The 13,287-nt window shown below is 40.2% G+C and overlaps 1 protein-coding gene across 1 annotated transcript in view; it reads left to right on the top strand.

The window, feature by feature from the left end:
• Positions 1 to 1,215: 1,215 nt before the first annotated feature.
• LOC149449801 (lysosomal acid lipase/cholesteryl ester hydrolase-like) overlaps positions 1,216 to 13,287 on the top strand; it is a 50,945-nt gene continuing 38,873 nt past the window's right edge. Inside the window, exons 1-3 of the mRNA XM_089692786.1 lie at positions 1,216 to 1,250; positions 5,205 to 5,331; positions 9,419 to 9,536. Coding sequence (XP_089548912.1) covers positions 5,212 to 5,331; positions 9,419 to 9,536 — 238 coding nt within the window. The 5' untranslated portion in view covers positions 1,216 to 1,250; positions 5,205 to 5,211. The remainder of the gene's footprint in view (positions 1,251 to 5,204; positions 5,332 to 9,418; positions 9,537 to 13,287) is intronic.

Raw genomic sequence — 13,287 nt, 5'->3', positions numbered from 1 at the left:
TTACATAGTTAGTCTGGCTGAAAAAAGACAAAAGTTCATCCAGTTCAATCATAAAAAAAAAAAAAAGTTATAATCCTATACCCACAGTTGATCCAGAGGAAGGCAAAAAAAACAGTAAAGCATGATCCAGTTTGCTCCTGCAGGAAAAAGATCCCTTCCTGATCCCCGAGAGGCAATCGGATATTCCCTTTACCTATAAATGTTATATCCAGTTATATTCCATGCATCCAAGAAAGAATCCAGACCTTTTTTAAAGCAATCCACTGAGCTGGCCAGAACCAACTCTTTTCCTCCAAACGTAAAGAGTGCCCCCTTGTCCTCTGTGATGACCTCAGGGTGAATAACTCTACACCGAGTTCACTATATGAACCACTGATGCCTCTTATCAGTTTGGTTGCCCTTCTCTGTACTTTCTCCAGTTCCCCAATGTTCTTTTAGTGAATTGATGCCCAAAACTGAACTGCATATCCCAGATGAGGTGTTACTAATGATTTGTACCGGGGGAAATGATATCTCTCTCTCTGGAGTCTATACCTCTTTTAATAAAAGAGAGGATTTTGCTCGCCTTAGAAACCGCAGCTCGGCATTGCATGCCATTATTAAGCTTGTGATCTACCAGAACCCTCAGATCTTTCTCCACCATTGATTCCCCTAGTTGTACGCCCCCCTAGTATGTATGCATTCCTACCATGAGTTCAGAGGATATTTAACCCTTGCCTCCAAACAGCTTTGTGGATCTGGGTTTGGAGACACTCTTTCTCTTGTACATATAGTAGCTCTTCCACTTTAAAACGTTTTCTAGTGTTTACATTACTGTAAAAAAGCGTGTTGTTTACAGTGCTCATTAGCTGAAGCTGACATTTACACAGGCAAGTGAATATGTCAGAGCAGGACTCTCCCACCCTTTGTACCCTTTGTTTCAGTGAAAGACGACATGTTAGATAACTATTACTGCTGTCTCCTTAGAAGGAGAATAATGCACACCTTGAGTGGGTAATAAGCATGTATTACTGCCCCCATCTACAATTACAAACTTTACATAGAAAAAAAGTGTTCAAAGAATTATACACATCCAGACGATTCACATCAAGCTGAGATTTTTTACATGCTTCCCTAAAAAAAAAAATATATTTTTTAAATATTTTTTTCAGATAAGGCAAGGCGTGTCAGTGGAGTGGGGTGGGGTGTCTTGTGATAAAAACTGTCTAGTTCTTAGTAATACTGAAAGTACGTTATTTCTGGTACCTCGGGTGAGTAAGCAGATTTCTTTCTATACAAGAGAATTTAGAGTTTAAGTGATATTGGCCTTTATTGGCTAACTTGAGTTGATAAAGATGCAAACTTTGGGACAACTCAGATACCTTCATCAGGCTTTAAAGATTTTGGAAAATGGTTCTGAAATATACATATTTGCACAGAGTTACAAGGAGGGGCAATGACTTACACACACTGAAAAATACAAATATTTTTTCTCGACACACTTTAGTGGTAATACAATTCAGTGACATGCTTTCTGTGTTTTGTGTTACATTAAATACCTTTAAAGCAAAATTGCTGAATGCTTACACTTTTCAGGGACACTTTTCCTCTGTTTATGGGGGTTTCATCACACACACACACACACACACAAAAAAAATTATATATATATATATATATATATACATACATTGTACCTTGGTTTACGAACGCCTCGGTTAATGTAATTTTCGGTTTACGAATGAAAATCCATTGAAAAATAATGCCTCAGGTTACAAATTTTTTTTAAAAAAATTTCACAATACGAAGTGTATGTTGGTGCCAATTTTTAAATGCAATTTCCGTTTTTTTTTTTCTTCACTATAGCTCACAGAATTAGCTGTCACTTTCTCCTGAGCTAAAGGATACTGTGTTTCTTTTATCTCGGGAAACAAACTAAAAGGAAACTTTCTTTCTTTTAGCTGGGGGGAAAGCGACAGCTGATTGAGTTATAGTGAAAAAAAAAAGCCGGTAATTAAATTTAAAAAACAGCACTGACCTATAGTGACAGCAACTGTTTTTTTACTTTTTTCTGACCTCCGGAATGGATTAATTGGTTTTCAATGTATTCCTATGCATTCCTTACACATTTTTTGCAATACGACATGTCCCGGAGAATGTATTAAATTCATAAACTGAGGTACACCTGTGTGTATGTGTGTGTGTGTATATATATATATATATATATAATATATATATTGTGGCAGAGCATCCCAAATGAACCCTAGGAAAGTCCTGTTCTGGGTTTATAGATCTCCCAGGTTCCTTTCCTATACGTTTATGGATCTCTGATATGAGGTCCAGTGCAGGGCTTACTTCTCTCTGTGGGCAATTAAATCCACCTGGGACATGTAGCCAGAGCTCTCGGCCTGGGGATCAGACAGGTCCTGTCTAGAGAGCTGAAAGCTTGGTGGAAACTAAGGCTGGCCATACAGTATACAATTTTCTTGAGAATTGTGCTTTAGATTTACCAAAAACCATATAATATGAGGTCATACCTAAAGAACACTTTCAATTTTATCCAATTAGCAGGCCCTTGCACTACATAGTTGAAGGTAAATCTAAAGGAAATTGGACAGAAAATTGTATAATGTATGGTCAGCCTAGCAAGCTGTGTATGTTGTGGCTGACAAACGGTAGGCTTGATCAGTCTGATAGTTAGGACCTGCAGTACTGTGTAGTGAGAGCCGGGACATGGCTAGGTTTTTGTTTGATATTTTCCTGCCCTGTTTATTTTGGTTAAACACTGTACAGCACTTTGTATATAGTTTTGGAAATAGCACTAATAAACACTGTTTGCCACTAATCTCACTGGATTTGGTATTTTTTATTTTTATTTGTTATTAAATATATATGCACACACACAAGCAAACATGCATTAAAAGATCTGCTTGCCAAACATATAACAGTCTAAATAATTGCTAATAGGTGCTAAAAATATATGTATAATACATAAAATAGATATTATAGGACAGATGAGAAAAAGAACAGATAATCACAGACAGTTGTCAAGAGTGCTATAGTTATGGTATGTTTGTTACAATCCATTGTATTTATCATAATGCAAAATACTATCTAATATTGCATAATACAAATTATTGTATGTGTTATTTAATTTGCTTCTGGTAGCATTAAGAATAGAAGTAATCTTATGCAATATTATGAGTATATTTCACAACTAAAGTAGGACGTTTATATTCAGATTTCAGGAAGTTTCTTAATAGTTAGCTCTATACACAGAAACTTTTTTAGACATGCTTTGCATCCTTACAAGAAAATGAGAACATCGGGGCAGACTGACAACTCATGGGGCCCCCGGGCAATAGGGGATCATGGGGCCCCTGTGTCTTTGCCCAAACTCAAAAAAGCCTATGAAAAAGGTACCAGGGGCATCTCATGGGGCCCCCTACTGACCCCGGGCCCTCGGGCAGTGCCCGAGTTTCCAAATGGTCAGTCCGCCCCTGGAGAACATACAATACCCAAATAAATCTATATTCATAGTGCATACAAATCACTTCCATTTTGCTTTTGTACATTTATTAAAGTCTAACAACTTCTGCTAGCAAAAGCCCCCAGATTTGTTGTCCGTGGATGCAATAATAACCCTTATCATTGATGTCAATGTCCATAACAATAAGGGCTCATTTACACTGCAGCTGATAAACTCATGTTTAGGAGCTTTTCTGCATTTTTCTCAGCAGCCCCTGAACTCACCCTGTTTTCCTATGTGTCCATGTACATTATGTCATTTACAGGCAGTTGAGTTTACAGTTTTTTGAATGCAGAAAACTTGCGTTCAGCAGTCGATTTTATCAGCTTTTCAAATGCAAAACGCTTGTAAACGTGGCTAACCGCGTTTATAGGCATTTGCGGTTGAATTTTTTTTTTAACTCTTCCATTTCCAGATGCTGGCCAGAGCCTTTTTTCATCATGAAAAATGCATGCAAAGCGTTTTCCTGGTACTCAAATGGACTTGGTACACCATACTTTGAGGTTTTGCATGAAAAAAAAATGTTAGACACTGCTGAAATAATTTTTGCACAAAATAAGCTGGAACACATCCAAACACCACAAAAAAAAAACCCTAATCTCAACAAATACTGCTCTCTCTGCTTCTCTCAAAATGTCTGAAATAGTTAATTTTTTACTGTTTTTTCAGTGCTTTCTGGGGATTTTGGAAGGTTTCCTGAGGTTATCTTAAAAAACTGCTTCTAAATGCAAACGCTCATAAACTTGGTATGCAAACGCGCCTAAAGAGACGTTTTTTTAACCTACATTTACCAGCAGTCAGTTTCCATCATTCAGAAGTGTCCCGTTTACATGGGGCCTATCTCCCAGCATTGGTGTTAGCAGCCACAATAATACCCAGTACCGGTGTCAGTGGATGCAATAATAACCCCCATCACAGGTGTCAGTGAATGCAATAATAACTTCCAGTATTGGTGTCAGTGAACACAATAACAATCCCCAACGTTGGTGTCAGTGCATCCAATAATAATCCCCAACATTGGCTTCAAAGGCTGCAACAATAACTGCCATCATTGGTGTCAGGATTCTCTATAACTCCAAGCACTAGTGTAGTAGCCAAAATAATAACACCCATCACTGATGTCAGTGGATGCAATAATAACTCCTATAATTGATGTCAGTGGACACAATAATAACCCCAATATTGGGGTCAGTGAATGCAATAGTAACCCCCTAGCACTGCTGTCAGAGACCCCGAGGCTGCAATAATAGACCCCACATTGCTGATTTAATCCCACCCTTTGGTGGTTAGTGGCATGGAGTGTTTTTTTTTAACCCCCTCCCCCCATTGATGGTTAGTAGTGTTGTTTTTTAACCCCCCACTCGATGGTTAGTTGTAGTGTTTATCTTAATGCCCCCTTCCCCCCATTGGTTGTTAGTTGTAGTGAAGTTTAACCCCCTCGATGATAGTCAATGGCAGTGTTTTTTAACTGCTATTGAATTTATATTCGGCTAGAAAGTCAGAATGGGCATCTTGTTTCCAAAAAAAGTGACAGTCATTTTGAGCAAAGTCTAATGAGATTTGAAAATTAGTCACATACAGATTCTTATGCTAAACTTTGTAAATTAATGCTATTGTGAGACATTAAAACTAGAATAAGCAATACAAAATGTATTGTGTTGTGCTATCTCCATGTTGTGTTGCTGTTTTCTCTTACCAGTTTCGAGATGTGGGTATTGATGGTGGTGACCACTTTGCTTTCCGGATCCATTATAGAAACGGCAAATGTTTCAAGTGAAGAAAATCGAATGAATCGTAACGTGGACCCTGAAGTATACATGAATATTGTATGTTCTTTTTAGTCAATGGGATAGAATTTGCAAATGCTAAAGTATAAAATATTAATAACCAGAGAAAATGATCACAGATTTCTTCACTATGTCATTACATTGGTCGTCACCATCTATTATTACTTAACCTAAACTAAACTAAAACCTTTCCTGAGTGACACATGGGGGCAGCTAATGCCATTTCTATTCTGAAGGTTCGAGTTGGCTGTCTGGTACAAGGTTTGAGACACTGACTGGGAACAAGTATGCATATCTGTGAAGGAAGACATCTTTATTTGCAAAGAAATAAAAAAAAAGGTCTCTATAATCCAATGACATCATACACTGGCACCATGCTAGTACCTGGTTGGTACTAGCAAGAACTGTCTTCAGAACTGCCTTAATTTTTCATGGCATAGATTCAACAAGGTGTTAGAAACATTTCTCAGAGCTCTTGGTCTATATTGACATGAGTTACTGTTGCCTTTCTATCATCTCGAACCAAACAACAAATAAAGGAGCGCTCCCAACCCTGTGGAAGTCAATGTCACAAGCCCAGGAACAGTTTAAATTGAAATTCACTTTAATGTTGGGTTAAAAAGCATGACATGTAGAGTTGCCCAGATTGATACATAACCAAGCCAGTGGAGAGGAGAAACACATATTCCCATTAGCTGGAGGATGGCATATGATCCTGGACTCAACAGTAGGTTGCTCAGACCGGGAGCCTCAGGATAGTGGGAAGGGTGTATGGATGGCAGCTGCTGGGATCACTAAGATGGCACGTGCGCCGGAAGTCACGTGTCCCAGAGCCGGTTATGTCATACACCTAGCAAGAGACCACCTGAACAAGGGCAGGTGAGGCAAACTAGAATCCTAGGGGAGCACTGAAACCATGTCAAACTAAAAGAGAGAAGCCAGTCATCATGATAACATGCTTCAGGGACTTGCCCCTCCCTCAGACATGATCCCCTAGGCTTCCAATTTGCTCTCACCAGCCCTTGTTTGAGCGGTCTTTTGCCAGGTGTAAGACATAACAATTGGATCTGGGACACGAGACTTCCGGCGGATGCACCATCCATACACCCTTCCCACTGTCCTGAGGCTCCTGGGCTGATCAACCTACTGTTGGGTCCAGGATCATATGTTTCTCCTCTCTACTGACTTGGTGATATATCAATCTGGGCAACTCTACATGTCATGATTTTTACCCAACATTAAAGTGCATTTCGTTTTCACCTTTTCCTGGGCTTGTGACTCTATTGACTTCCACAGGCTTTGGGGAACTCCTTTATTTATTGTTTTATGCTCATGTCTCATTGCTGGTCAGATGAGTTGTTGGCGCTGCCCAAAATGTGGTTATCTACATATCCCCTGGAAACTCATTGCACTTAGTATTTGCACCTTATCATCTTGAACCAGTCTACCCATTCTCCTCTGACATCAACAAGGCATTTTCATCCACTCAACTGCCGCACACTGGATATTTTCTCTTTTTCAGACCATTCTCTGAACACCCAAGAGATGGTTGTGCGTGAAAATTCCAGTAGATCATCAGCTTTTGAAATACTCAGACCAGCCCATCTGGCACCAACAACCATGCCACGTTCAAAGTCTCTTAAATCCCTTTTCCTCCCTATTCTGATTCTTGGTTTGAATTTCAGCAAGTTGTCTTTAACACGTCTAGATGCCTAAATGCATTGATGTATTGAGTTGCTGCCATGGCTGATTAGCAATTTGTGTTACCAAGCAATTGAACAGGTGTACCTAATAAAGTGGCCGGTGAGTGTATAAGCAAGCCCTGTGGGGTGAAATAGGGAGATCCCATGTGCGGGCACTGTTGTTGTGGTTGTTAGTTATAATAAACTGGGATCTGTTTGGTTATTGGAGTGCGGAGGCCTGTTTTTCTTCCTGTGTGTTTTGAGTGCAGATGACACCGTATACTGCCTGCGCCCGCCATCTGAGCTAGTGCGGGAGGATTTGGCTTTGTGCAGAGGATAAAGTTATCACATGTATCTTTATTTGCATGCTTGTTCCTACATTGTACACTTTATCCTGCACAATGAATATGGCACACACCATACCCAACAATGAGCACAGCCGAAGAGGGAATGAATATTTCTGCCCGTAACAAAACTTTAAAGAGTACCTAAACCCCAACACAAAAATGTAACACATTGCTGCTCACCAGTTCTTAGCCAGACTGACATGTAGGGGAGCCATTGATTCATAATGGCATCCCCATGCACTGGCAAAATGCCAGCAATTTCACTTGTGGGAAACCACAATGCCACACCACCATGCAATTCCATGTGGTGTGTTTTGCCAAAAGGGTTCAGGAATTCTTTCCCTGTGTTACTGTGGGTAGGGCAGCCCATTGAAATGAATGAGCTGCCCTACGCAAAAAATACAGCCCACAGCCTGCACAAGTGTGAACTGAGCCTTAGATGTAGTGGTTGAGTTAGTTCTCTTTTTTATGGTTTTTGTTCCTTTATTTTTCAACTGGTGGACCTGCAAATAACACACTTCCGGTCCCAAGGTTACATTAGATCACATAGGGTGGGGGGATTATTAGTTTACAGAAGGAACATGTGATTTTGTGTTTTGAGTTCAAGGACATGACAAGGGCACAACATTTCTGGCAGAATCAAGCGGTATTTTCTTTACTTATGAAAATGTTCTTAGCTTGAAAAAAAAACTTATGTAGCTACGACATACAAGGACTGGCAACCTGCAATATATTACATTTTTTTGTTTTTGGGGTTTAGATATCCTTTAAAAGAGAAGTTTGGGAATCAGAAAAAAACCCATCTATCCTATTTCATCTTTGTGGTTGCAGCATTTGTCCAATGCTGCATTTGTCCCCCTGCCTCTTCTAAAACCAAGAACTGAACAATCAAACACTGCTGATTGCTCGATTCTCTGTCTTCAGTGATCAGAGAGCCGGTAACTGTCAATCACTGCTCTCTACTCTGCCCCTCCAGTGCTTCTGAGGCGCTGAGCTGTGGAGGGGGAGGGAGTGACTGGTTCAGCTTTCAGCAGCTCATTGAGAGAATGAGCCAGCAGCTGGTCAGGCATCTGGGTGGATCCCAACATTGAGCCTGGATTCACATATATGCAGTGTGGCATTCCTTTGCAAATCACATGCGATTTTGTGTGGGGTGCGATTGGAGCCATACATTTTGCAGGCTCCTTTTTTTGGTCCGCACTAGAATCGGATCGCATGGGTATTCACAACTATGTGATCCAATTCTGCACATCGCACCACGTTTTGCAGACCGCTTTCGGGTGTTAACATTTACACCCGCAGCGGTTCGCATGAACGGGGTGCGATTCTAATGCAGTGCAGAATTTGCTCAGAAATCGCTGCAAATACTGCACCGCATCAGTGTGAACCAGGGCTAAAGTGCTTCTAAAGCCTTAAGGTTTTTTCTCCTTTATGCATTAGGGTAAAAAACCTTCTGTACCTGAGATCCCTCCCAGCTCCCCATTATATTTGTCCATCACAATCCAGTGCTGTGCATGACAGCAGCAGCTCTTCTGGCTCTGTCCATCCTCCTATGGCAGAGCCATTGTCTCTCATTGCTATCAATCAAACTCTGTGACAAGGGAGCAAGGGGGGGCGAGGTCGTGCCCTGTTGTCTGCATCTACAGACTTCAGCAGCGGGGCTCAGGAGCAAGCCCACATGAGTACCCCCATAGGAAGCGGTTTCCTTTGGGGGCTCCGGATGAAGAGGAGAAGCCAGGAGCTCTAGCGAGGGACCTGAGAAGAGGAGGATCAGGGCTGCTCTGTGCACAGAGCAGGTAAGTATGGTATGTTTAGATGCCATAAACTGAGGTGTAAATGTGGAAGTCTACCTTATTCTATGTGTGAAAGGGCTAAAGTAACTATGGTCTGGTACACAACTGCCAAGAATGTCGTATATGCTACTAATTTCACATTGCTCTTTTATTTTGCACATTACCATCATGTGGGTTTTTTTAAGCTGCTTGCATTTTTTGGGCATAGGTCCATTAGGTCCATGGCAACCCTTAAACCATTAATAGAAAAACCTGCATATTGGTAATAATAATGACATGTAATGATTCATGTATCCCATTATAGAGTGAGCTGATCACATACCGAGGATACCCCAGCGAGGAGTACAACGTGGTCACTGATGATGGTTATATCCTGACCGTAAACAGAATTCCACATGGAATCAAGTTCAATTCTCTGAGGGGTGAGGTCACATTTTCTGTGTGTTTTACCAAAAATGAAAAGCTCTGAAGAAGTTTAGTATTACCGACTGGAAATGATGATACAGTGGGGTTGGTTTAATAAACACAAAGGGATTGATTTACTAAAACTGGAGCATGCAAAATCTGATGCAGCTCTGCATAGGTTCCAGGTTTTATTCCTCTGTGATCAAGCCCCTATGGGTGGGGCGAAACACATCTGAAGGCGTGGCCGGAGTGACAGCTGAGGCCCTTTGCATCACAGTGTCTTCACAGGACTCCTTGGAACGGGTATGAGCGGCATCCATCCTCCTTCTCTGCACACTGCCTAGTTTCTGAGATAACTTGGGATGCTGCTCCCTTCCTCCTTGCCGGTGGGGTGATCGTGTCCTGTCCAGCCTTGAGCGGCGCCATATGCTTGCTACATGGTTCCAGGTTTTATTGTCAAAACGTAATTGAACAAGCTGAACTTAGAAGCTGATTGGCTACCATACACAGCTGCACCAGATTCTGACTGCACCAGTTTTAGTAAATCTCCCCCAAATAGACTGTTCAGTTTCCCTAGCAAAGTGAAGCTCTGCTGACTTCCATCACCCAATGTGCTGTTTTTTATGTCCCTTTCCTTGTGATTGGGTATTCTTTGCAAATAGAAATTTCACCACCTTTACTAAGGTCTGGAGAAAATTCCCTTTCACAGTGTATTGTCCATTTACCTTTAGTAAACCGAAATCCATTGTGTTGCTGTGCCATGCTGGATCAATTCACTGTTGGAGAATAACATTTGCATTCAGCTACACACTGGAATAAGGCTGATGTCAGATGGGTGATTCTGTCCCTGGAGAGTCAGTGGCAGGATCGCTGAAGAGGCTGTCTGTCTGTCTGTCTCAATGGAATCACTCCCTCTGTAGACAGAAGCAACTACTGAATCTTGGTTGCTAGCTATGGGAGCAACATCCCGCTGCCTCAATTACAGCAGTGATTACTTATGGGCAAACAGGCAGCCTTTTTAGCAATCCTGCTGCTGGCAATTTCAATAAATTGTCAGCAACAGGATCACTAGCTTCAGTGGCCTGTCTGACATCAGCCTTAAAGTGCCTGTAAACTCTAACAATATATTTCTCCTATTTGTTCCCTTATGGTCCATTTAGGGTTGCCACCTCACCCCTTTTAAAACCAAACACATGTTAATTACACAGGTTCTGTGGCTGATTAAGGTGGTAATTAAACTCACTTAGTGCCTTATCTGCATTAAATTAGACTCAGAACCTGTGTAATTAGTCCTCATGCATACTGGATGTTTTGATATCGCTGGTAACGTTAGCTGTGTAAAGTCACGTTAAAAACGTGAGTTTTTTTAGCGCTTTTTACAGAATTTTTTTTTTAGTAAAAAAAAAAACATTTAAAAACGCCAGTTTGCGGCGTTTTACTGCGTTTTTCAGCTTTAGAGCAGTAGTCCTGGGTTTTTTTTCCAGCCAAAAAACGTCCTTGTCAAAAAAAGTTGATTCCAGTCTATGTGTGCATGGACACATAGGGTAACACGCTGGGGGGTTTACTAGGTGTAGAAAAAAACATCAAAAACAGCAGCTGTAAAAACGTCCAGTGTACATGAGGACTCAATATGTGTTCCAGTTTAAATGGATGTGGTGGCAACCCTAGGTCCACTAAAACATTTTGTTATATCTGTTTGATGAGCTCAAGAAATCTTGTGAGACAATAGCCTCCTATGCTCTCCTTCTCTGTTAACTGTTAGTGTTGTACCCAGGCTCTCTGCCTTGACTACAAAACACCTCCACTTACAGTCTGGAGAGGGGGATGCATTATATAGTGCTAACACCCTTCCTAGGGTGACAAGGTTGCTCTTTCTTAGACATGTGCATGCTGTAAATTTTTGTTTTGTCTACTTTCGGATGAATTCGTTCATTGAAGAATTTCATTTTGTCATATTCTTTATGTTGAACCAATTTTGTTTTCGGGATTCGTCTAATATCTTAGGCATTCATTTCATATATTTGTTGGTCCAGGTGTTTTAAAAAATTTAGCATTTTTTTCCGAAGATTGCTATATATTTCAGGTGGATTTGATATTTATATATCAGAACTATTTGTAAGGATTAGATATTTTCAGATGCAACTGAATAAAAAAATATAAAATTCAACGGCCCTGAATTTTTCAAACCTAAGAATTGCATTAGACTGTGGAACTGAACTGACAGATTGGGATATTACAAATTCAATTTAAATCACAAATTTTCTCCAATCTCAATTGTCAAACAAATTAAAAAATGTAATTAATTCCCCATGGCCCCTAACTACTATCACATCATGTGGCATCATCCGAATGAAACAAATGAATTCATTAATTTCGTTCTAACTTTTTTTCGGATTCGTTTACGTTCATTACTATGTCCATTTGGAGATTCGTATACATCTGAATCTCCAAAAAAAATCAAAATTTTGGGCCAAAAATCAATTTGTACTCCTAATAAAATACAATATAAACATATAGTGCAGCGCTGAAAAAGTGATAAATTGAAATGTATAAAATATATATATAAAAGTCTTTCTCATGATAATATAGTCGAATATGTGCAGGTCTTCTCCTCATTAGGTGACTGGAAAATAACAAGATTGCGCACTCACCGACCGCACATTTAAAATGCGCCTGTGTATGATATATTCCAAAAGACCAGCCAGGTATACAGCTCCAGAGACCACACGGATCCTCCCTCTCCAACACTCTCGTCCGCCTTGGGTGTAGCAATATCTCCAGATCCAAAGGTAGAAAGACAAAGATCCCCCTTTTTTTGGTTCCAGACACCCCAAGAATGGAAGATGTATATCTGCACTCTCCAACAGGAGAGTTTTGGAGTTTCACTAGTCAAGAATATTTTGCTATGCAACTTCAGTCCTTTGGATGAATGGTCTATGATGTTCAATATAAATGGCAAAAAAGGCTTTCACGGTGAAAATAAAAAAAAAAATCATATTTTATGATTTTATCACATCCCCAACCTCTTCTGTTCCATATTCTTCCACAGTGAAGGAGTGGACTTTATCACCCGCCCTGATTGTATATTCTCCCAGTGGAGGCTCAGAGGAGAGAGGAAGAGAAAACTCAGCAATTCTTTGATTGGTATTCACGTTCAGCCACTGACGAATTCGGTTTTTTCCTGGATCCTGTAATTCTACCAGCGCAATTATTCTGTTTTCTGGTTGGTAATCTTCATTGATGGCCAGAATTCTAAAGTGAACTATTTGTCCTGGTTTGTACACCGCTTTGTCTGTCTGGATGAGAAGCCCAGATTTTGCCTAAAAATCTGGGCTTCTCATCCATCCTCATGCATGTGATTGGGTATTCTTTGCAAAGTGGCGCTTTACATCATTTACTAAGCTCTGGAGCAACTGCACTTGCAAAGTGCAGAGTCTATTTGCCTTTAGTAAATCCATTCGTATGTATTTTGCCATTGGGTTTAGATATGCTTTAATGCAATTTATGTTACAAACCATGCTAGTAGCTTTCACATTTATATAACAGTACACTTATCTGTACCCAAACTAATACTTAACATTTGGTTAGATTTGCTGGGCCTCGTACTCCATGTTTGTGTTGCTATTTTATCCTATGTCTTTCGTCATTATCAATAGAATTATTTTATATCAGTCAACTTTTAAGATATATTTAGAATCTTTTAAGTAGATTTGCAAAGTTCAGTTTATTTGCATTTACCCCATATTTGTGTTGCAATTTTATCCTATG

Source organism: Staurois parvus, unplaced genomic scaffold (assembly GCF_062004578.1).
Source record: "Staurois parvus isolate SC_StPar_1 unplaced genomic scaffold, SC_StPar_1.0 ptg000604l, whole genome shotgun sequence".
Lineage (NCBI taxonomy): Eukaryota > Metazoa > Chordata > Amphibia > Anura > Ranidae > Staurois > Staurois parvus.
This window is presented reverse-complemented; position numbering and strand designations above follow the sequence as displayed.